Source organism: Haliotis cracherodii, unplaced genomic scaffold (assembly GCF_022045235.1).
Source record: "Haliotis cracherodii isolate W230 unplaced genomic scaffold, xgHalCrac1.p SCAF_9, whole genome shotgun sequence".
NCBI classification, from domain to species: domain Eukaryota; kingdom Metazoa; phylum Mollusca; class Gastropoda; order Lepetellida; family Haliotidae; genus Haliotis; species Haliotis cracherodii.
The window spans coordinates 33,144,661-33,170,247 of NW_027266343.1; the positions used below are offsets into that span (position 1 = coordinate 33,144,661).

Below are 25,587 nucleotides of genomic sequence, written 5' to 3' on the forward strand. Positions count from 1 at the left end.
GAGGGCTGCGATTTTATCGAAAAACTGTAACTGTCCCAGAAAAAAGATATTAATGCTTCAGATAGTTTAAAACAAACTGAAATTAATTGCCACACAAATTAAATTGTTGCAAGATTTTTTTTAAACTTATTAAAGCTCATAGTTTTAATCAAAACAATATCCTGAAGATGTGGCTGAAAAATATCTGGTTTCCAAACAAGCCACATCCACCACAATAACAAATATCAAAAGGTCGGGCCCTAAACATTTTTAACTACCTTGTGATATAAGTATCCATATTTACTAGTGGGGTGCGTGTATCTCTAACATTATATGGTGACTAGTCAAACATGGACATGTTCAGTGATGTGACCATTACCAGTCACTAGAGTCCAGCCCAAAATGTGTAAACGAGTCAAACATTACCCCGGCCAGACATCTATGACCAACAATTCTCAGAGAATAATGTTGTCTCACATCACGTATAGATATGAGCTTCACAGAATAATGTTGTCTCACATAACGTATAGATATAAATCAAACATTACCCCGCCCAGACATTCAACTACCAACACTTCTCACAGAATAATGTTGTTTCACATCATCAATGGAAGAGTCAAACATTTCACCGCCCAGACATTCAACTACCAACACTTCTCACAGAATAATGTTGTTTCACATCATCAGTAGAAGAGTCAAACATTTCACCACCCAGACATTCAACTACCAACACAGAATAATGTTCTAACATCATGTGTAAACAAGTCAAACACTACTCCGCCCAGTCATTCGACATCACGTGTAGATGATATATGAGTCCCACAGAATAAGGTTGTCTCACATCACGTGGTGATATGAGTTAAACAAGAACTAGCCCTGTAATATATTTATCAGTATTCACAAGAGCGTGGTCGTGTTTAATAGCACTTTCATACATATAATTGATTTCATAAATTAACGCGTAAATTACACATTATTACATGTCATTTTCAAATCCAATGTCTACGTCTCCATCATTGTAAAATTTGCATTTCTGTGAAATATGAAATAGGATTATACATTCACATAATGTTGTCGACCAATAGGACAGTGAATACAGTATAAGGACATGTGAAAACCATCCGATAAGATCCGGGTCAGAATTGGTCTGCAGCACCCCATGTTTGTCGTAAGAGGCGACTAACGGGATCGGGTGGTCAGGCTCGCTGACTTGGCTGATGCATGTCATCGTATCCCAAATGGGGAAAATCGATGCTGATGATGTCAATTACTTAATTATCTGGTCTACATTCGCCTTTATATGGCTGTAATAATGCCGAGAGCGGCGTTAAACATCAAACAAACGTGACACCAAGATGTGCGGTGCAAATCTCAACGAACCAACCATATTACGCCAAAACATTGCCGTAGAGGTTCAATATAATCAGTTTGTAGTATATGGTCAGCATTATGTCAACATTTCTTTGGTCAGGTGGACTCGTTTTCTGTTAGTACGGTACATAAAATGTGTAAATCGTCTCTGTGGTTAGCATTTGGCGTTTGTGAATTGACCACAATGAATGACGTTATGACAGCACAGTCACTGATAAACGCCAGCTATTGTCACGAAACATCCACTGTTTCACACTCGTCATCACTGGCGTCTTCGACGTCATCGTCGTCCCCACAGTCACGTGGTATCATTTCCTCTGCCAGAGCCTCGTTCTCAGATTCCTCCACTGCCTCCGATTGGTCGAGGGGGTGAGGGGGCGACGAGCAGCCCTCTTCTGACTTGACACGCTTGTATTTTGTTCGCCGGTTCTGGAACCATACTTTCACCTTAAATTAAATAGAAAAGACAATTAATATGCATGCTTACATTGAGATTAATTACACTGAATATGATTCGTCGACGCCAGGTAATATCAGTCTCGGTTATCTACCGAGATTCACTGGGTGTAAAAGGCAAAATAGTGATGAAAATTATATGAACTGATTATGAACATCAGGAATAGTAAGCATGTTACGGGCACGCCCCACCCTTCCGCTCACACAGTTTGCATAAAAAGTAAGGGTTTGTTTGTTTAAACTCAGCAAAAATATCAAAATTAACAAATCATCGATATTTTCCTTTGTTTGAAAATACATGTTCCCTTGGTAACCGACAGGGTGGCAAGGTGACTGGACAAACAGGGTCCGGATTAACGGGATAACACTCCATAGGGTTTACCTTTTGCGTAAATGTGATCGCTGGTGTTTTTTCTACCAACACGTGTGCTCCTAGCCCCAACCCCACCCCTCGCAAAAAACAAATCACCCAACTTGCAAGTTCTAATTACCCAGGAGTGCCCCCCACCCCACCGCACCCCACCCCCCACCCCAAGCACACACCCACCCAACACCCCAACAACACAGCACCAGTAAAGGTTCGACCCTACACTGACACATAGTCCCCGAAATAAAGTTATCTATAAGGTTACGCACAAATATATCGTTAAAGGAGCCCACAAGTCTCGTAATTTCCGAGAGATGAAAAGGGGATGCGTGCAGGCTGCTGGTGCTGAGTGGGATGGGAGAACGGATTGGGGGTGACTTCTTTATTGCTAATATGCAGTTGGGTCTGAACAGAGAATAGTCCCACCCTCATGTGACAATCGGCCACAAAGTCTAGCATTAGCTGGTGGGAGGGGGGGTGTTGTTGGGGGACAACATCTTTGAATTATAACGCTATGCTCGGGGGGTCCGCTACAGCTGTAAGCACACTTGGCACTAATCTACCGTCTTTTACAACAGTAATGTCCATCAGTACCCCTACCCCGATTGCACACAAACAACACACAATGGAAATATCTTACAAACTAGATTATGCCTCAATAAAGGCTAATATAGGCCTCCCTCGTCTCTATGCTTTGTGGTAGGGCAGTAATTTTGTTGTAAGTGTCGTTCCGTGTAGAAGTTTCCGCTGACGTGTGTCAGTCATCCCTGACGCTGTTGGGGGGACATAGTCCGTCACGCACCCCCAGCTTCTCCAACCGTGACCACACACAATATTATAGGTTTATCATTCAAATCAACCATTTTCTCTGCGCGCCGGTGGCTGCAAGTATAATGAGCTAATGTCGCCCAGCCCGAGAACCACACACACACTGTGAAGTTAATAAATGTACTGGAATTAGACACATTTGCTACAAATAGAGTCTATTTTCCTTATAATTAACCACTGAGTTAGAAAATATCATGAATAAAAAGACAAAGTTGATTTCATTCCTGGGTTTGAGTTATTATTCGGATAGGAGACCTGTGACCACAGTCCTAATAAAAGCGTTGTTATTAGAGACTTACCGACTCATTTCGTTGAAAAGCATAGAATTTCATATTCAATTTCATTTCGGACTGAATATAACCAAATGTATTTTTTCATTAATTCAAGATTTATATGCTGTTAAAAGTTAACTTTTTATTCAAAATAATAGTTGTTCGTTTTGCTATGAATTTGACGTGTTAGCTTGCATTAATGTGTTATTAGCTTAATACATTTTGTTTGGCAATACAAAGGAAATATATTTAAAAAAGCTATGTGAAACCTAATTATTGATCTGTATAACTACATAAAAAATGCTAGTCAGTAAACTGTAGGCACTACATTATATTATATCACCCTTGCATGTGTGTGGAGTATTGTGGGGTAGTGTTTAAGCCATAAATCTCAATGCACAATACTTGCAGTGCAAATGGAGTGAGTGCGTGAGTATGGTTTTACGCCGATTTTAGCAATATTCCAGCAATATCACGACGGGGGACTCCAGAAATGGACTTCACACATTGTACCCATGTCGAGAATCGAACCCGGGTCTTCGGCGTGACGAGCGAACGCTTTAACCACTAGGCTACCCGACCGCCCCTCAGTGCAAATGGACGCTCCTTACTTACTGTTACCTTAAGAACACCATGTCATGTTTTACACAGACGATACAAAACAGCCCATTAAGAAGACATTGCAGTAGTTTCTCTGTTCTATTCTATGTTGTACAGCATAAAAAAGACGACAGTGTAATTTATCATACCACGACACTACGTCAATGAATATAGAATATAGTGTTTACTTTGCGAGTCTGACACTAATCACGTAGTGTAACGACACGACCACTACAATATGTGACAGATAAACAATTTTCGGGTCAAACACCAAATAATGACACGAAGAAATTGGCTAATATAAATGCATATCGCCCCTGTGTATCAATACAGGAGCTGAAGTGGAACGCAGCGGGCGGTTGGGGTGTTGGGGTGGTCGTAGGGATAGTGGTGGGTGGGAAGTGGGTTAGAATGTGGCTAGGGTATGATGGTGATGGTGATGGTGATGGTGATGGAGCGATCGGGCGTGTAGATACTTGGGATGTACATTGTGAGCAGACTTTGTTGATATAAGGATGGGTTGATGGGAGATGGGTTGATATAACCGCCACACTGCTGCTCTCATTTTACCCATGAAGCACATCTCTTTTTGTTGTATATTACAGGAACCTATTAAAGCCATATGATGCATCACTCGCCCCCCTCCTAGGGCGGAACATAGAGGAATTAGTGGTGATAGCGGTATGATTATAGCATAGATAAATAGCTGGCCTGCCTGCTTAGCGTGGCAGCCATACACCAAGGCATTACAAGATTTGATTGGCCCCTGCATGGGGCTTGGCATGAATACCGACCGGGTGTCACTTGCCACATATACCCTGCCTTTATATGGCCTGAGTCCATCACTATATACCATGTTTCCTGCCGCTTGCTATTGTCATCCCAGCCTAACCGACCGGCGAGGAAAATGACTCTGACAGATTCATTCATGGGATTTGTATATAGTGCTGAGCGATTCATAATTATACCCCTCCTATTAACGCCAGTCGGCATTAGGGAGAAGTGGTAAGTTGTGAAATATTTTCCAATTTCGACAGCAAAATAGTCTGCTGACAAAAGAATTTAGATCTGGCACGACTGAAATTCAATTACAGTGCTGAAAGGGATAAATTAAGCATGAATACCGAATATTTCATTTCACAAAATTATTAATGCAATATTTCCACAACAGACAGCAGCGAGCTAGGGCATAACGTCAGGCTGCTGGTCTGGTAAGACAGGCGCCAGGGTACACGTTCTGATATGCATCAGTTACATTGTAGGGCTAGGCGACTGCATTGTAAACTAAAATTGAAGCTGAAAGGCTGGACTTCGTCCATGCTGCAGCACAATAAAGGATAGGACACTGGGTCTTGTAGAAGAGTACACTTGGTCTTGTAGAATATGACGCTTGGTCTTGTAAAATAATAACCGAGGTCTTCTAGAAAAATACTCCAGGTGCCTCCTGCAAACTGCACTCTGTGCTCAGCCACTTAGTGAACTACCAGTATATCAAGAGATCGGACACCTGCTAAACTGCACCGAGGCTATGGGATCAGCCACTTAGTGAACTATGTTAAGTGATCGGACAACTGTTAGACCGCACCGTGGCTATGGGATCAGCCACTTAGTGAACTATTTCAAGAGATCGGACACCTGCTAATCTGCACAGTGGCTATGGATCAGCCACTTAGTGAACTACTAGTATTTCAAGAGATCGGACACCTGCTAAACTACACTGTGGCTATGGATAAGCCACTTAATTAACTATTTTAAGAGATCAGCCAATTAGTGAACTATGTTAAGAGATCGGACACCTGCTAAGCTGCACAGTGGCTATGGATCAGCCACTTAGTAAACTATTTCAAGAGATCGGACACCTGCTAAACTACACTGTGGCTATGGATCAGTCACTTAGTGAACTGTGTTAAGAGATCGGACACCTGCTAAACTGCACCGTGGCTATGGATCAGCCGCTTAGTAAACTATGTTACGAGATCGGGCACCTGTTGAACTGCACTGTGGCTATGGGATCAACCACTTGGTGAACTATGTTAAGAGATCGGCCACTTGGTGAACCATGTTACGAGATCGGGCACCTGTTGAACTGCACTGTGGCTATGGGATCAGCCACTTGGTGAACTATGTTAAGAGATCGGCCACTTAGTGAACCATGTTACGAGATCGGGCACCTGTTGAACTGCACCGTGGCAATGGATCAGCCACGTGGTGAACCATGTTAACAGATCAGGCAAGTGGCATGTTGCATACTGGCTATGTGATGAGTCAAGGTATAATTGATCAGGTGGTACCAGCCATACCACATTACGGCTTTTGGATCAGTCATCTTCTGCATGATCAGTCACCCAATTGCCGCCGTTTGACCATCAGTCACTACCCAAGTTAAATGATCGGGCACTTTGACTCTGGATCTGTCACCAATCAAAACAAAAACATATCTCACACTTCCTATATTGCACAAGGGTCAAGGGACCCGTCACCCACTGCAGGATGTTAACTCGCCGGACACATGCTATGCCGTATTATGACCAGCCAGCTCCCCTATATGGCTATTACTTTGAGCTAACGATGTAATCAGCTAACGGCCGAATACGTATACATGTCAAAAACATCATCGTGTTCAAATAACCCTTTGGTAACTGTTTATTGCACAAGAAAATGCCAGTCAGACAACTTATACGCAGTACGACTAAATAACAATTGCTGGCTGAACACTGTCCTTCTCCCTTGAAAATAAGTTTAAAATGAATCCAAATCAAGTCTAGAATGATTTGGCAAGTCTAGATTACCTTAGCTTTAGGAAATTTAGCATTGTCCTTGGCTCCATTTGGATTTTGGATTTTGTATCTTATAGATACATATTTATAAATAAGATAACTTGATTTCTGGGTCGAAACGTTAGTCTGGGATGAACAGTGAGACATTAAAAGGGGAGAAAGAGATCTTCGCAACAATGAAGTGATTCCACTAAAAAATACGAACAAAAGTGAGAACATGACTGAAATTGTTGTTAAAACCTGCACGTATGCTCAATTATCGCACAATTAGCCCTTGAAAGTAAGACGCATTGACATCTTCAGCAACTGCGACCTTGTTTGACAACGCTTGTCGAGATGATAAAAGAGCATTATCTCCCTTCATTGTCGTCCTTCCATCCGGGCACTATAGAAGGTGTGTCGGATAATGGCGGTCACTTTCAACAACATGTTTGCCAATTAAGTTAATGCTCCTCAAAGACGCAGTTTGACCAATGTGTGGGGGCACAATGAGGTGTCAAACAGGTGAGGGGATCAGTGTTCCGCCAGGGTGGGGGTAGGGCAGCGTTGGAAGTGGGAGGGGAACGAACGTGAACATAGACATACGCAGGCGATCAAGCTTTGCATTCTGGAGAAGCGTCAAAGACGGTGTGAAACATATCGGCGTGGATGTTGAGGCGGCGGGCTATCGGTTACTCGGGCCTTTATGGTCGTCAACTACAGAAAAGGAACAATCCAGGGCTATTCAGCAACGTGTTGACAAATACGCGGAACAAATAGGTTTGAAAGGGTGTCTTGTATCGGCGGGGGCCATAGCGAGGCCGGATCTCGCAACACTTTCCCCGAGAAGAGCAAACATCGGGACAAGCGGGCTGATCGCCGATATGGACAAATTAGACTCAGATAAAACCTGTATTGAAGTTGAACACGGTAATTGTGAGGATAACACCTGATACGGTCTGAAGTGTCTTTACCCTAGCACGTCTGAAGAGGTCCCAAACGTGTCCCCACAACCCAGGAAGGACTTTAATCCCGCTTTCCTCATTACCAACAAATTATCATGTTTAATGTGGTCCTAATTGCGAGCACGCGCGGGCTATCAACGATGAAGAGCTACACAAAACTTAGTTTTGAAATTAAATGGTGTCGATTGTTAGATATCAGGTCGCCTCTCCTTCCTCTGAAGGCGTGTTGAAGCTGGAATGAGAAACGTGCTAAACTGCTTGGCGATGTGAAAAGGGTGGATATACGGGGGCAGGACAGCTGACATGATGGGGTTTGACGATGATATATGGTGCCCAGCATCATGGGGGAGATGAGCGAGAGCCGTATCGGGTAGCTAGCGCCATCTCCGTGTGTTCACGTGTTTAATAAACGTATAAAGCAACCAATGAACAGATATAAAGGAGGATGACCCGTGGTCAGTGGTCAAAGACCAGGAAATGACAGCATTTACCACATGGGATCAGTTTCTAACGAGAGATTGCTTGGTATAAAACACCCACCACGTGCTTTACACCGACATATGCCAGTCCTACCGGTGGTTATCTGTGTTTATCGCGAGGCTATCTCCCCCGCTCGATCCTCCTCCCACTGTGTAAAGTGTACCGCATATACGGTACAATTTCACCTTTAATAACCGCGCTCAGGTAGAAGATGTAAGGCACACTGTGCTATTAAACGACTTGGCCAACGTGTACTGAGTGCCATTTTGATGTATTTCATCTTTCAAAAAAAACTGACACACAATCTGTTGGTAGGGTACGTAAATATGTAACTTCCTCTGATGAATTAACGTCTTTCGACAACACGTGTTTCAAGCCCTGTTTAGAAAAATAAATATTTTAGTAAGCATTTATGTTTATAAAGGATATTGACCACAAGAAATCCAATTCGCAGACACAGCGTAAGCCTGTAAGTGTAGCTGTCATTTATTTTTATGACAAACATACACAAAATTAGATGTACACCTAATACCCAACTACTTGATAACATTTCAAGATATATTTGGCAGAATATACTTCTCAGAAATATTGTAGCTGGTGAATGTGAGTCTTATCGTCGCATCAGCAATATTTCAAATAGGGAGTCACTGGCAATAAAGTACGAGTTAGAGACGACCCTTGACTTGACCCTACAGCATATGTTAACGCTAAAACATGCGTTATTAGCCCCTCTGATACAAAGTCATGTACCTCATTTTCCCCTCAGAGTAGTGCTAATCGCACACGTGTTAATATGTGAGTACCAAGATGTCCCCATGTCCGCCTCTATTCTACCTTGCTTGTATCATTTGTGCCCGGCATGATCACGGCACACTAGTGAAGGCCGATATAGATAAACATCTACCACAATTGGGCCAATTACCATTTGTTAATGTTATTTGATAGCATGTAAATTATGTAGACACCACAAAAGTTGTGCCCCTATTGGAGGTAGGCGTGCGGCTGCATCCCAATGGCTTAACCTTGACCCAAGGGCCAATAACTCCGTGGTGAATCGTGCAGGTTAATCAAACAGCCGCTGTAAATACGACTTGTTCGATTCTTGTCAAGCCCCGCGACAATTACACTGATTTTCATTAGCCCAACATTATGTTGAAGATACCGCCTAACTAGCTCCTTAGTTCAATGTGACGCGAATCACTGACATAATAATTTGACAAATCTTTGAAGGGGTTTTCAACAAGGAGGTACGACGTTAAGTTAGCGGAAGGATACAAGAGACGGGGCCTCATCACTCCGCACTGAGTCGACTGCTTCAAACATCCTACAACGGACAAATATGATTGAACAAATAGCAGGAGAATACTTGGAAAATATTTTTCCATTTCACGTGATATCGACCCATCATCTGCCGTCAAAATACGCTCCCCGGAGTAAAGAATACGGCGTGGTTGAATTTCGCCTCATCGAGTCAATTACAGACCTCCCGATGTTGATTTGAGTCTCAAGACTTGGGTCTTAAGCAGAGTAACATCCACTTAGATAGGCCGCCTTTGTAACAGTCTTTATTGTCTAAATGCGTTTGAGCACGTAAAGCAAACTTCTAATTACAGTTTGGTCGTGTAAATGAGATAATCTGCCCCAATCCCAACACGGCGAAATAATTTAAGCCTAATTCGACAGAAATACCAGACCTAATTTCCTTCTTTCTGAAATCTGAAAAATTCGGACGTGCGTTATATCTGCAATGGCTACTCATAGGAATCAATGGCACAACTTTATAGCGGAATTTTCATTAACCCATGGATGGAGGGCCGTCGTATTCAACTGCAGAACTCTCCAATGTCGGAGGCTCAATAAGTTGTCACAGATGACGGACAATATCACGCGCTCTTCTAGCGAGCGTGAGGTTGATTTCCGATCGCCGTGTTGTGATAAAAAGTTTCTGCTCGCTTTACAGTTTGCCTTGCGGGGGTAACACTGAACCCACGACCCAATCAGGAAAAGAGGGCCAAAAACAAATATTTTGAGGGCTATGTCGGAAAGACTGTTTAATTCTAGCACTAATCTGTCGTCATAAGCATGTATCCAGCAGAGAGTATCACCACATTATATCTCATATGCGAGAATTACCAGAGAAGCGATCCTCCATTGATCTCACGCTAACAGGCATTCTCTTTGAGCTAATAACGCTAGACTTTCACGGACGGTTAAATAAACTTGGAAATCATTTAAAACTTTCTCGCTCATCGATTCCATAAATGTGTTTTCATGAGTAGCAATATTTCATACTATTATGATTCATAATGCTCCCACCCGCGGTGTTATGGTACTGTATTTGAATCTAGGATGTCACTTTGAAGGTACGCTCCACCGTGGTAAACTTAACCCAATGCATTTACTCGATATTGATCTTTCATGGTGTACTTAATTTTTTTATTTATTTAAATGAACTATAATATTCGCTTTTCAACGGTGTATAGATTGTAGTCACCTTTAAACTTAAACACGATTATTATGAAAGTTTAAGGTAAATATTGTACGCAAAAGAGTGTAATCTTTCAAAAACACTTTAACTACATAATCGAAATTCATTATTGTTGGAATATTGCTGAATGCGGTGTTTAAATACTCTCACTCACTCACACGCCAAACTCACTCACAAACCCATCCACTCAATTACTCACCCACCTACCCACCCACTCACTCACACACTCACCGACGCACGCACGCACGAACTCACTCACTCACTTAGTAGGTTTACAGGCATCGTGTAGGTAGGTGCCTACCTGTGTAGCACTCAAGAACCCACCAACCCACATACACACCCATCCACTCACTCACCCACCTACTTACCCAAACACTCACTCACTCACGGACGCACTCACTCACTCACTCAGTGCATTAGCGTCATGTTGGTAGGTATGCCTACCTGTGTTTCACTCAAGCACCCACCAACCCACATACACACCCATCCACTCACTCACCCACCTACTTACCCAAACACTCACTCACTCACGGACGCACTCACTCACTCAGGGACGCACCTACCCACTAACACAGTGCATTAGCGTCATGTAGGTAGATCTACCTGTGTTTCTGTGAGGCTGAGTTTGGCTGCTAGCTCCTTCCTCTCCTGACCGACGACGTAGTGATTCTTCTCAAACGCCTGTTCCAGCTTCAGCAACTGGCTCGGGGAGAAGGCAGTTCGGATCCGCTTTGGCTTCCGGTAGGGATGGAACAGCAGGTTAGACTCCGGCGCCCCTGAAACAACAAAGGCTTGTTAGAATGCGGTAGTGGCGAGACGGCATCACGTCCAAGTTGATGCCACTGTATCGTGGCCATCAATAACACAGGTACCCACGATCTACAATATACAACGTCAGTGATAGAGAGTAACCAGTCTCAATTTTCCAACGAAACACATTGGGCGTATTAAGCGGTGACCACTATGTGAATGGACACAAGTAATTGAGTCTGGACTTGGACAACCAGTGGTTGATATTATGATGAACGCCAAGGTCACAATTACCACCATTTTGACCACACAATACCCTTCTTGATACATGGATTGAATACTAAGACGATGTCTCGTTTGATAATGTTTGGATTATTTGTTAATTATTATGTATTTACCTTTTCAAATGAGCATGAGCGATTAGATATTGATAACTAAACAAGAACGTTACGTTCTATGTATGAAATTGCGTTGCGTGGGTCACGTACAAATAACGTACTTATACCCCCTTCAAAATAACTCCACACGGGCGGATCATATAACTGGGCGTGTCATACAAAGGATTAAGGACTAAAACAATCTTATTCTCTCTTTAAAAAGACTGCGGCCTAAATATATGGTAGCCTTCGAATGTGACAATTCTGAATGAAACTGGGCGTGTTTGGCAACCGAGTGAGCCCCGACCGGGGTCATCTCGGGACAATCTCTCGGATATATATCTCCTCACTTTAGTAGCATTTACTGAAGCTCCATTAAGTTTTATAGTTACGGGTTTAAAACGATATAACGTAAAAATGGATAGTCAAGATTTTGATAGGAATAATACGTCTAAATACAAGCTCAGAAATGAAACCCGATCCCCCTTTGGACTATCGGGACCTCACATCTAAGCCTTGGGTCGACAACATCAAACTTCAGCAGAAGAAAACTATGATATTTCTCTGAACGTGAGACACCCCACAAATCTCGGGTGACGGATTAGGCTATCATTACACTGTAGTTTAAACTACTTTGCCCTCTATCTGTAGAGTTTATGTTTGGTATAAATATCGTGTTATACCCCTGGTATAAATGTCCGTCACGGGATGCGAGGGTTGTGTCTCAACCAGAATATCGGATCTCGGGTAATAATATTGGTATGTATTTATGTTAGGAAATTGCTACATTTCACCGAAACTTAACAACTATAAAAACACGAGTTAAAGGTATATATTTTATATTCTACAGATGTTATCTATATATAATGATTATCAACGTATTCATGAAAGTATATCCCTTTGTAAAATGGAGAAACCAGAGATATATGTCAAACTATTTGTTTTCTTTTCATTTGTTTAGATTTATTTATTAGCGTATTTTATTTATGTATTATGTTTTTAATATCGTTATTTATTACTACTTTTTCGACGGTTGCTTTTAGTATTGCTTTACTCTGTGAGGTTTTTTTTGTTTGAATTTGTTAATATTATTTGTTTAATGAGTGATTTGTTTGTTGTTGTTTGGAGTTTTTTGGTTTGTTTTTTTGTTGTTGTTGTTGTTATTGTTTGTTTGTTTGGGGGTGCATTTTGAGTGGTTAATTGGGAGCTTTTTATCTTGCGATATGTTTGTTTTGGGGCTATGTTTTGCCTTTGTTGTTTTTCCTCTTTTGCTTGAGCGTGTCTGTTGTCGATGTTTGCTGCTAAAGCTTTACGTGCGTGCTTATGTGTGTGTACCCTTTGTATTGATTAAGCGTTATATTTTACTGTGTTATTTTGACGGAAGATACAGACATGTTTTTGTTGCTATGACAACATGTTTTATCAATGAAAGATTCGCCCAGAAACAGAACAACAGAACACAACAGGATACCGAAGAAATATCTTTATAAATCCTGGCAAATAGTCAACCTCCTACGTTCACTGCCACAGTGGACCGAGGTTCTTTGATAACGAACGATGTGCCAGTGGTGCGACGAGGCTTTGCGTCCATTTCAGCTAAAACAATTAATATGGCCAATCAAACTGTGCAAAACGAGATGGTCTATAAATCACAGCTTATTGTAATGACTAATATCGCACATAAACCTTCCACTAACTAATTATATGTCGAATATTACGAATTTTAATGGGCGAATTATGGTATAATTATCAGCTGGTGTCAGTTGTGTTGTGGTTTTGGAGCGGTGTCATGCACTCTAAATGTGACGAGTGACGGAGATTACACTACGGCTAGAACAGTCGGTGGAAGAGGGGCGGGAAGCCAGGGGACGCCATGGGACGCCAGATGTCAGTCGATCAGGGATAGAAGCATAAATTGAACAAGAACAAGTTCAAAATGTAAAAATAATTGTTAACAAATACAATTTACGTGTTTACGTGTTTTGCTTTAGTGTTGTGTTACACTGCATTCACACCTTCACAACGCATCCTTGCCGTAAAAGGCGACTATGCTTGTCGTAGGAGGCGACTGACGGGATCGGGTGTTTAGGCTCGCTGACTTGGTTAAAGCATGTCATCGTATCCCAAATGCGTGGATCGAAGCTCATGATGTCAATCACTAGATTGTCTGGTCCAGACTCGATTATTTACAGACCGCTGTCATATAGCTGGAATATTGTTCAGTGCGGCGTTAAACAACAAACAAACAAACAAACAAAACACACAGACACAAAAAGCGCGCGTGGGAACGTACATAAACAGTAACGTGCACCGTTAATTAATATTTGCAAGTTATGCAGCCGGATGCATTACAGACGAATTATATTTTTTTAATATATTTTACTCATCAAATAAATGGAAGTATGAGGAAGATGGAAATATTGTTTCCGAATTTGTAAATAAATTAATTCTATGATGATAACGATTGTCTCATGAGCATAAGAGCGAACTTGTGGTATCAACTAGACCGGAAGTTCCTGTTTTTACTAGGCATACTTCCGGTCCGACTTGTGCATGGCAGGCAGAACTGATGCCATTGTTCTTCCTGCTCTGGGTTGAGGGCGCATATTGCCAAGAGGTCTTAGGTTCAGCTCACTGTGCACAGTTACGCGCCTTTGTCGTACCAGTATCCGCTGGTCGAGGGTTCCAGTGCTAGGTTTACCCCGATCATAATCCTTGGACCGACAGCTCAATACTCGTGTTCGTTGTTTGCGAAAGTGGAGGACGTCAACGATCTAAAACGTTTTATGATTTACTCCATGACTACCTGATACGTCTTGAAAGATTGTCCAAGCGGCGTTAAACAACACTCACTCGCTCACCCCTGTCTCGCAGGTCATATGGACCGGTATCCTGGCTTTTTTGTAAACGGGTATTCCAAATAATGATATTTGTGAAGTGTTCTTGTCAAAGTGCGGGTGTTTGCTTTTATGAAATATCGGAATTAGAATAAACCCTTTCAATCAGTTGTTAAGACCTTCCGGGATTTCACCAAATTATTCAAGTTTAACATCCTACACAACTAGTAGCTGTGCTGAGTAATGCGGTTTGTACCAGGGCCAAGAGCATCTCCCTGTCTCAGTCCCGTAACTGGTATAGAAAGGACATCATTATAACTCGAAGTGTGTCTTACACATGGGCAAAGCTCCTGATTCCCCTAAACACTTCGCTCTGCAACAAAGCCGAGAATAACCTATCGGTGCTAACAGCGCTGCGAGGAGTTGGCAAGGGTGTGCTGAAGTGGTAGGCAAGTGCCCATCCACAAAGACCCACCAATAGGAGAAAACATCACGAGTATTTGCGCTACTGCGGACCTCCCGCAATAAGTTTTTTCACTATTTACCCTATTTCATCTTTTTCTCCAGTCGCTCATTAATTAAAGAAGCGCGTGTTGAAGCCAGTGAGCGTCTGAGACAGCTGCGATACAGCACGACTGCCTTCAGCAAGCTCCACACATCGCTTATCAGGTTGTCCTCGGCCCTCATAAGCGTATCATTCAAGGGACGCATGTGAGCGTGTCGCCGCGGCGCTGTATGGAGCGCTGAACGCCGTACGTCCCAGATGAGGCGAGCTGTATGTGAACATCGTCCCACCTGTACAAAAGGGCTGACAAAGGTATACTACTAGCAGAGTCAACGAATACAGTAATTAAAAATTGGGTCTATTTGTTGTCCATTGTGACGACGTTCACACCGGTGAACTAAATGACCTCGCTATTCACAGGTATCAAAGAGGGACGGTTTCTGCCCTGAGAAAGATTGAGATATTAGTGAAGAGAGGGTAGCGTCAACTCGAGACTAAAAAAGAGATATTTGTTCGAATATAATCCCCTTAATACTCGAAAAGACGGGAGGAATTTACAATTTCATAAACATACAACAACAAAATAGGCTATTAGTTATTAATTATGTGTGATATCTATTCAAAATTTTGCACGTATCAGAGCACCTGGGCATATATTGTGAGTACCAGCGCATGAGAGTGGATGTGTTAACACATACCCTTTTATGAAGGCGATGACGCTCTGATGCTTTCCCTCACGCTGCGTTGAGATATATACAATACGTGATACAATAGTTGTGTGATACAAGCTTTATTCCTCGTCACATCGTGCGTTGCTCGGCGTTGACAAGCGCAGTGACTTGTTACAAAATATTAATCCACGAGACATAGTGTTTAACGACAACACCTTCTGCGCTAAGTCATAAGGACATGTTACTTATACTGATACTTGTCGTGTAACTCTTGTTCTTTAAACTTTATACCGAAATGGCGCATAAATTTGGATATGCATTACTTGACAAGCAAGAGCAGTAAGCTCCTTCAGCATAACTGCATTCCGAACTACATGTATATCAAAACGTTTTTAATCATATGCAGACCGGGTCAGTTTCAATAGTTCCCATCCTTGCCCGGACTGCTATTCATACATCAGATAACGAGTGTTAAGAATCTTGGATTTGGTAAAAAAACATCTCATTCCAATTCTAGATTTAGCCATTGTAATAAAAGAAATATGTATGAAATTGGGACAGTGTCTCTGTCTAATACTAAATTGATATATACTACTCAAAACAAGTAAAAGAACATCCGATTCTTAATTGATGTGTCCTATCACTATAGTTAATATGTCATTAACAGATTAGCGATAGCAACAGGAATAACTCGGATGTTCTTTAACTTCTTTTGAGTAGTAAATATTATACAATTTGAGTAGTATGAGACAATGGTTATAAATAATGTAAATAATGGACTCAAATTTGCTTGGACTGTCAGCTAGTTGGGTGTTAGTCCCTTTAAATGAGTAAGCTCTGAAGGATGGGGATTCATCTGATTTATCAATGAATGGAGGTTAAACATGTCCTAACCCCGACCAGAAAACATATGGGAAGATAATGTAATGAATGTATACTGCCCTAAATATTCCGTTTTGGATGTCCCGATTGACTCATATATATATATACTACCCAGGTGAAAGAACACCCGATTCTTTGTATGTCATGCCATGACAGTTTAACTCTAGTGATATACATGAGTCGTGTGCTCTTCAACTTCTTTTGAGTATTACATGTTAACAATACTTGAAGCGCGACATTCTGAAATGAACTACATGTATACCGTGATATACGTCGACACTTTTGTCGTGGAATAGTTACTGAAGACAGCGAATGTCAAGAAGGTCAGTTTGGCGTTGTAAATTGTTCACGTGAGCATGTCTTTTTTTCAAGTTGAAAATGATACGACCATCACAGATGAAGTCAAAGAATACATTGATGTTGATTTATAAAAAAGAATTTAGAGTATCTGATATTGTCTACTTTTACGGGCATGCTTTTTGAGAGCATATTCAAAGATAATTAACAAACCGGTAGTTCTTTTTCTCCAGGAATCATAGGTGACAAATTATGGATTTGAAACCCTTGAATTATCTTGATAGCCCATATCAACATGGAAAAGGATTCAACTTCTATTTGAAACTTGTGGTGAAACAGATATAATCCTTTTAGTTTCTCATGCACTAAATTGGGATCTGAAAAGGCAGATATTTAAAACAATTACTGCCTTTTGCATCACCGTTAAATCACCACATGTCTGACTGCGCTTATTACAAAGTAGTGATAATCACGTTGTTCTCTAATTACACCCGGTAGTGCTAGGGTCCCATCAGAGGGGTAGGTTGGTGATTGGACTACATGATCACATCACACCTACTCACACCCCGACTTTGATGTGCCAATGTCATCTCCTCCCATGTTCCCTCCCTCGATGTGTATGAGGATGGTGATGTGTGTCGTCATAGACAACCCATCAAGGCAACGATGAAGATTAAAGGCCCCTGTTAAACCGCTCTTCAGTCAAGGAGGTACGTTGTATCATGTAATTATTGTCTGATGTGGTGGTGCCAAATGATCATCGGATCTGTTTAAGTGAATAATTACGTAACCAAGTTAGAATCAATTGCCTGATGTAACATGACATGTGTTGTGTCTTACAAGAGTTCAACTCTCCATCTATTGCAGACGAGTTTATCTTTTTACATGTTCATTTTAGCTCTATAGATATATATTACTAAAGAAGGTGATGGTCTACCCATCCTTTATTTGTTAGACTGTCATGCCAAGAGTAATATAAAAAGAATGATGGTCCTTCACTTTTTTTAGTAGTATGTGTATTTACAAGAAAAAGATTATATTGGCCAGGTGTATAAATATGAGTTATCAGACTTGCTTAATTAAGTCTCTAAGGCAGTGATTATTAGTTAAATTCATGATTTCTATATTATATAAACAATAAGAAGTTGTCCATATAAAAGACCCATCCCTAGATGAGATTTACTATCGATTTATCTAGACTTGCTTATCAAGGATAGAATTATTATACATCTATAGATTTATCATTCAGTACAGATTTCGTGCAAGGTGGGTGAGTGGGTTATGTGATACAGGACTTAAAGATATCAAGAAAGTTTCTAAGTTTATTTCAATTATTCTCACCACAGTTAACAAAAAATAATGTTGTATATCATACCAGTATTTATATGTCTGTCTTTCATCACGTGCTGTAAACAGTCTGTAAACTATGCTCTTGTACCACCGTTAGTTTTTAGAATAAATGACGTCACTTGAATAGTGACTTCAGTGATAGACTCACCAAGGATAAGTGCTCCTGCATATATAGAATGCAGTTGTATAAAGGCCATTCCATGGTAAACTAAAATGAATTATTTCTTTTGATATATATAATATATGATATAATTCAACATGCGACTATGTTATTAAACTAAATGGCCAAAATTCGATACCACTTGACAAACTCTATACGCGATGGAGCAACATGTGCAATGTTACAATGTATGACAATGAAACAGATTTTATTGTTCATATCAGTCCAATTGTGTTACATCCCACCACTGTCTTGCACGTAAACGCACTTACGGTCAATAGCATCTTATTGTTCTCAGCAGTCATCTTGAGCATTCAGCGATTTAAGTAATGCTACACAACAAAGGAAAAGCTGTGTGTCTCAACATATTATTTAAATCAAATATTAATATTCCCGTTACGCACAGATGCAAGGATATATTATGGTAACATTAAAGATTCCTTTGTAACGACATCATGACTTAACCTGTTCCATCATCAACGCAGGCTGCTGCCGGGGTATCCCTCTCACTTACGTCTTTATATGCTATGGCTGGATACTAACGCCGATCCAAATGCTATTGATTGAAAAGTGAAATCGAAAACACGTACAATTCATCCCAGCGTTTGATCAGGATAGTGAGATAGGTTTAAATCTTTACATAAATAGAAACACGTACATGTTATAAGTAATCGGTTTGAGGTACCATGAAACACATGTACCGTACTAATCAATGTTTGTGAGGGATAGTTCATACTATTTCCATAAAATAATATATGTTACTATATATTATATGTGATTGGTTTGATGTATCATGGGAAAATATTACTATACTAATCAACGTTTGTGAGGGATCGTCAGATACTTCATATTTCCATGAACATATACTAGTATATATTATTAGTAATCGGTTTGGTTTGTGACGAACATTTTTTTACACCACAAATGAACTGTGTCCTCTACCTCACGATTTTACCATGTTCTTGATGAAATCAAGCCTAGAGCAGTCCGCCCAGCCATTTGTGTTAGCAGACTGAAATATTTTTTATAGCTTTTGTAATGTCTCGGGGTGATTCGACAACAATCCTTTTGAAATTCGTGATATGTATTTTCTTTCAGTACATGTGTAAATATAAGACAGAGACCGCTCCACGGATGTATGAAACTGTCCGGTAGCCTTGACAAGTTCAACAAAAGAGACAGGACTCTTTCAAAAGTTGTTTTTTCCTATGTGTGGGCGTGGCATGACACGGCAGCTTACAGAATAAACAGTAACACGAGACCACATTGTGTTACATTGTGACATTTATTGATCCTGATAATTTAGTCATCCTGTTTAAGTGGAATACATATTCCTTTTAATTGGTATTCACATTAAAATAAAGGACCTAAACACAATTCACATAATCTACAAATAAGACATGAAAAGATGAACGACTAATTTCATTATATATTGTCTCATAAGCACGCCTCGGTGAGTGTGTGTGTACACTAGAGTTGCGTGTACGGGATAAATCATAAGACACTGTGCTCTACATAAAAAGTTTTATAACAGGTGGAATATTACCATGACTACTGGTATAGTGACTTGCAGTTTACAGTAAACTAACTCAGATGAATGCATAAATCAACCCTCATTTACAATAAAACAATAATGGATGCGACGAATATATATTTCAGTGATAAAAACACCTTTTCTTAAATTGGAATTAATCCAGTAGTCACGTTGTGATGTACTAATTACACGAAGAAAGGTTTACTCAACGAGTATTATCTAAATATTGAACAAGTACTATATAAATATTGAACAATTTGACAAATGTATTTCTATATCCGATTTTTGTTTTCAAAGATATCGTTTTCGTTTATGTAGGTATCTACCTGCAGTGTATGTACATGTAGAATGTCATGTGTCTGTCAGCTTTTTATCAGCCAACAGTTATTAAATATAAATAATACGGTATACTAAGGTTAATATAGAGATAGGTGATATTTGTATTTCTTTTAATCTAACATGTTTATCGAATCACCTGCAAAGTGGATATTTTGCAGGTCAAGATATTTTTCCAGGTCGTGACAAATCATTTGTCCTTTAATATCTATTCATAGACAACCATAATGTTGTTAGCAAGAAACATAGGTAAATAATTATCAATCATGACATCTGAAAACGTTTTGTTAAAATAAATAAGTATTATATTATTTATTTACGCCTGAATATTCAAAAAGTGATAACATAACATCAATGAGTAGTACAACTAATACCTTATGCTTAATATTGTAAATCAGGAAAATGTTGAAAATATGCAAGAAAACTGTAATTATTCATAAAAATATTAAAAACAAAGATCTTAAAAAACGTTTTCCTCGTATAGAAAGATACTGAACTCGGCATGATTAGCATACATCGGTAACACAATATTTTATTCGTCCCGGTAAACTGCAGTGGTGTTGTTGAACGCTTCAGGTGTACTGATACCTGTTTAACGGTATGTTAATTACAGGTGCTACATACCTGGTTAGAGTATTTCTGATCCACATATCCGACATAATTACTATGGGACGTAGGTTTAATGGTAGATCTACACAAAGCGGACAAGAGGAAATCGCATTACTGCTGCTCATTATAACGCGTTACATCTGATCACGAGGGGATACAGGCTTAATTCGAGGCAATCATCGGATGGTGAATACACGACGCGAATGACAAATATCTGCCACAATTTCAATTTCATACATGAAAAGACGAATTCTGTGTGAAGAGAAGAGGCCACGGTAGACCAAGAGGTTTGTGTGGCGTCGTGCGGTTCCCTGTAACGTCCTATGGCCTCCCTCCTTTTCTATTCACATCCTTGTGGCAAGCTGAAGATTGCCTCAAAAGAATAATCACACCTTGTAATGGAATTGGTTTTAAATAAAGTAAATGCTAATAGATTAGATGTAGATGAGGAGGCAAGAGGGCATGTCTATTGTGAAGACGAGTGGCGAAATTCCCAGGTCTAAATTAAGCCAGCGATCATGTCTGTCGCAATTCAGGTGTTAATTGTACGCGCAAACTCCCGCGAGCTATCTTCATCTCAAGTGGCCGGTAGCTAAACAAAATAAATAGGTCCTCTCTCTTAAAGTTGCTAATATTGGCTAATACCTTTACATTGAGTCTGAATGGCGATCTGGGAGAGACGGGATGGTGAAGGGAGGGTGGTTGTCGGACTCGAGGATTCATGCACGGAGAACTGACTCGCCGTTGTCCCATCAGTGGGGACTTATCAACCGGCTTATAACGCCTCACTGTGTTAATCTGAATGGAGAGGTTCCCTTCTTACACTAACAGTCAATGAAAATATTCACACAATCAAACAAGTGTTACCGAGATACTCTATGAAAATACTTTCAAGGGAGGGAAATGTATAGCCGGTGAAGTATTACAAAATGATGCGCGGAATGTAGTGACAAGATTCCCTTTCATGGCCATATTGCGAAGAAAAACGTTAAATTTGTAATTGAGATTTTTATTATTTAACTGGTTCACTTCACGCTTTTTGTCGGTTCGGAAGGTTCACAAACATAGACAGCAGAGCGACAGAGGTTGTCTCCCTTTAACAGATCCCCCTTCCTGCTCAGGTCTGTGGGAATGGAAGTTGAAGCGGGGCTAATTCCTCAACTGCTTTGCTCTTTACATTCAAATCACAGGCTACTGTGTAGAAGTTCAGACGGATAGAGAAGAAAGTTGCCAGTGAAGTGAATGATAAGTGATTGCGCAACACGGCTTCATAATAGGGGATTAGGGCATAGGGGTAAATACGGCTTCAACAAATTGGCCTTATTCTGTAAATAATATTGTCCGTTTGGGGAATAAAACGTTATTCCGGGAAGTCGTTCAAGTGAAAAATGAATTTGAAATTGTAGAAAATGTGTGAATTTGGTATGATCTATCGGGTCCAGAGTCATTCTGGGCAGGAAAGAGAGAAAATAATCTCATTCAACATTCGCCTGATAATGCAAACCCAAGACGCCATGTGAGGGCTTTTGTAGTACAGATTTGCGTACAGTGTTACTGGTATTTGTAGGAGGCGGGGTCGGACGCAGAACATGGGACCGGCTGTTGTAAAATATTTGGAGGATTTTAAGTACATTTGATAAAGGGATTATCCCCTGTGAGTGTTGACATATACTTAGCGTCACATGACTTCGGCTATATTTCATCCAGGATTCAATTTAAGAAATTTCAATTTACATTACGTTCAACCCCCGTTATATGCACTTCAAATGGACACATGCATGATGGTTTTATCATGACAAGCCCGTCCAAACAGCAAACACACCCAGTACATAATATTACAATAATAACACCTCCTTCAATATTTCTAATGAATATACTAATCAAAGTAAACAAAAACATATCTAAATTATGTATGAAGGGGAGTTTCTGTTTATCATCATAGCGTTTTAGATTCTGTAGTGCAAAAATAAGATAACAATTTATGAACATAAGATATATATATATATGTATATATCTCTGTTTCGTCATCCAGTAAGTTGTGTTTGTGCAAAGACATTGGGCTAGATGATGTCATTTTTTACGGCTCATATTTCGTTGTTGCCGCGTGAACTGTTTTTTAGCGCTCATCTTTATAATTATATCCACAAGGAAATAACAATGTTCCTGCTTTTTACAGGGACGTTTATTATAAAGATAAACGACAAAATAAACAGTTATGTGATATCAATGTCAGAGAGATGCAAATCTTTAGACAACATCTGTCGTATATAATACATTCATGCAAAAACAAATATCAGGCATGAAATTATAGTAACTGAATGGTTCTTGCATGTTAATATTAACAGTAAGATTCAAATGTAAGCACTAGGACTATTAAAACCGTATACAAACAACCCATTCTCAGTAACGTTAACCCTGTCATGCAAACCTCGACGTGTGTGCAAGTGTGAAAGTAATGTCACTCACTCCTGTATCCCTACCACTGATCTAACAACTGGATGGAATTCGTTTGTGCTGCTGTACAATAAGCGTCTATATATGGATGAAATCAGTTGCTGGTTTGTTAGGATGCTTCAACGAATGAAAAAAAAACATCATTTCATGATTGAAATTATACAACCGCTAAGACACTGTTCCCAGGGGGAGGGGACCAGGAGGAGGTTCAAGAGACTTGGCATCTTCATCCGGCCCCGGGCAGTCATGCATTGATCGAGGAGGATTTAATCGAGAGAACCACGAAGACAAGTATTTTCTCAGATTCGAACTTTGAAACCCCCTGAACATGATATATATGAAATTTTATTTTTTTTAAATATATTGAGTGTCATTTCTCATATTTAAAGGGGTGTTGTGCAGCCTTATCACTTTAAACAATTTATTTTAATTGCGTGACACTGTGCCTTGCATGCTCATATCCTTCCTATTCTCTATTTCATGGATAGTTGTATTAAGGTGATGTAACATATTTATGCTTTATGAATATGTGTGTTAATGTCACTTATTTGCATACATCATTGAAGATCAGTATAGGTCCAGTACTAAACCGCAACTAAAACCCATAAATAATTCTAATATGGTTATATGCAAGTAAAAGAAAAGATATCGATTTTCGTTTCTAAATCTTTAAGCTCAGCGATGAAGTGAGCAGATTAAAATGAACTATCTATTACACGTCATGTAAAAATGAAATATATTGAACACCAAACATTTTAAAGTTACGAAAAATAATTGTTCAGTTTGTTCCATTGTCCTCTTGTTAAACAAACCCCTTTTTCTTGTTAACTCTGTCAGCTCTGAAAAACTCCATATACTTTGTTCAAAGGATTAAATCATATTTATTAAACGTCAAGGCACCATTGATTATTAGTACGTACAATATAGACAGAGCTATAACGTTGCTCTCCACGTTTCAGCTCTGTTGTCAAGAGAGAGAAAAAATGGAGAGTACAAAAGGTAGTCAATTGGGCGGGTGTGTTACTGATTTTAATCAATGGGCCATTACAGTATCACTCGTAGAGAGGTTTCATGTCGCCTGCAAATTGAAAATCTATCGGTTACAGAACTTGAACAAAAACTTAATGTATTTATAGAAAACATCTCCCTCATTAAGGCGTTTAACAATGCTAGTATGGTGCAGATTCAAATATTTGACTTATTGATTTAGCAGAATTCCCTGGTCAGCGATAATTAACTTCGGTCAAATTTCTGTCTTGAAACATTATCTGCTAGTTCGATCGATGCATGGGACGAGAACGTGTATTGATGAAGCATGACTTGTCAGACATTAGTTTTAAGAGAACGCGATATTTTGTGAAATATTTAGTGATATAAATATATGAAACGAATGTAGTTACATAATCAAATATAATAGTGTATCTATTATTTGATGATTTATTACACCTTTATTTAGAAACATAAGGATTTGTAATGAATCCTTTGGGCGCATCCATGGGTTTTAAAAAGAGGTTAAACGCCGAGTATTTATGTCGTTGTAATGTACATATAGCTCATATATAAGAAATATTCTGACAGACGTACCTGGGAATGGGTATGACACACAGTGGCCATGCCGGGTTAGGAGCCAGGGGTAGAGCTGGAAGGGATCCCGACCCCCAGCAAACAGAGATGGGTTGAAGGGGAGACCCTGGGCCTGGCCAAATCCACCTTGCCCCAAATGACCAAATGCTCCGAGGGGTGGGGATACAAGACCCCAGGCTGACCTCAGGGCTAATAGTTCGTTTGGGTTTTCACTGAAAAAACTTCCTCTTAACGGTGACGGTAACGTGGGGTGGAGGGGTGGGACTCTTCCCCCGAGTTCGGATTCCCCTGGGTGGATCTTCTCTCTCACTACCCCTGGGGATTCTGACCGTCTCCCCTCAGATCCGATGAGTGACTCTATACTAAAACCATGCCTCGCCCTCTTCGCTGTGGGTACGATCGGTTTCATCATGTTGCGAGATGCTCGTGTTTTGAAATAGTAAGTGCGGATTGTCTTTACCTGCTCAACGGCAGGTTCGCTAATCTCTTTGACATAACACGAAACGTCACAAAACGAGAAAACTTCCAAACTTTCTTCTCCAGCTTGCTAGACCAGGGTAATTTCTCGCCACGCAATTACACAAATTTCTCCCGAATTACGATAGTGATATGTCACAAAATCGTCGACATAGGAAACTGTGTGTTAGTACTTAGAAGTGTTTTATATTCAGTCGCACTG

General features: G+C 40.2%; 1 protein-coding gene across 1 annotated transcript; it reads right to left on the reverse strand.

Moving 5' to 3' along the window:
- Positions 1-1,025: 1,025 nt before the first annotated feature.
- Positions 1,026-25,587, reverse strand: LOC139453010 (homeobox protein ceh-2-like). Its single transcript, XM_071234637.1, has 3 exons — positions 24,909-25,587; positions 11,166-11,338; positions 1,026-1,797 (listed from the first exon to the last, which is right to left on the reverse strand). Exons 1-3 carry the CDS (start codon positions 25,318-25,320, stop codon positions 1,582-1,584), a joined length of 801 nt encoding a protein of 266 aa, XP_071090738.1. The 5' UTR covers positions 25,321-25,587; the 3' UTR covers positions 1,026-1,581.

Bases quoted from the DNA above. Each gene is read 5' to 3' on its own strand.
- LOC139453010 (XM_071234637.1), bottom strand. From the start codon at position 25,320: ATGATGAAACCGATCGTACCCACAGCGAAGAGGGCGAGGCATGGTTTT. The intron at 11,339-24,908 runs GTACGTCTGTCA...TTGTTGTTTCAG, and splicing joins TGTGTCATACCCATTCCCAG to GGGCGCCGGAGTCTAACCTG. The intron at 1,798-11,165 runs GTAGATCTACCT...ATTTAATTTAAG, and splicing joins TCAGCCTCACAGAAACACAG to GTGAAAGTATGGTTCCAGAA.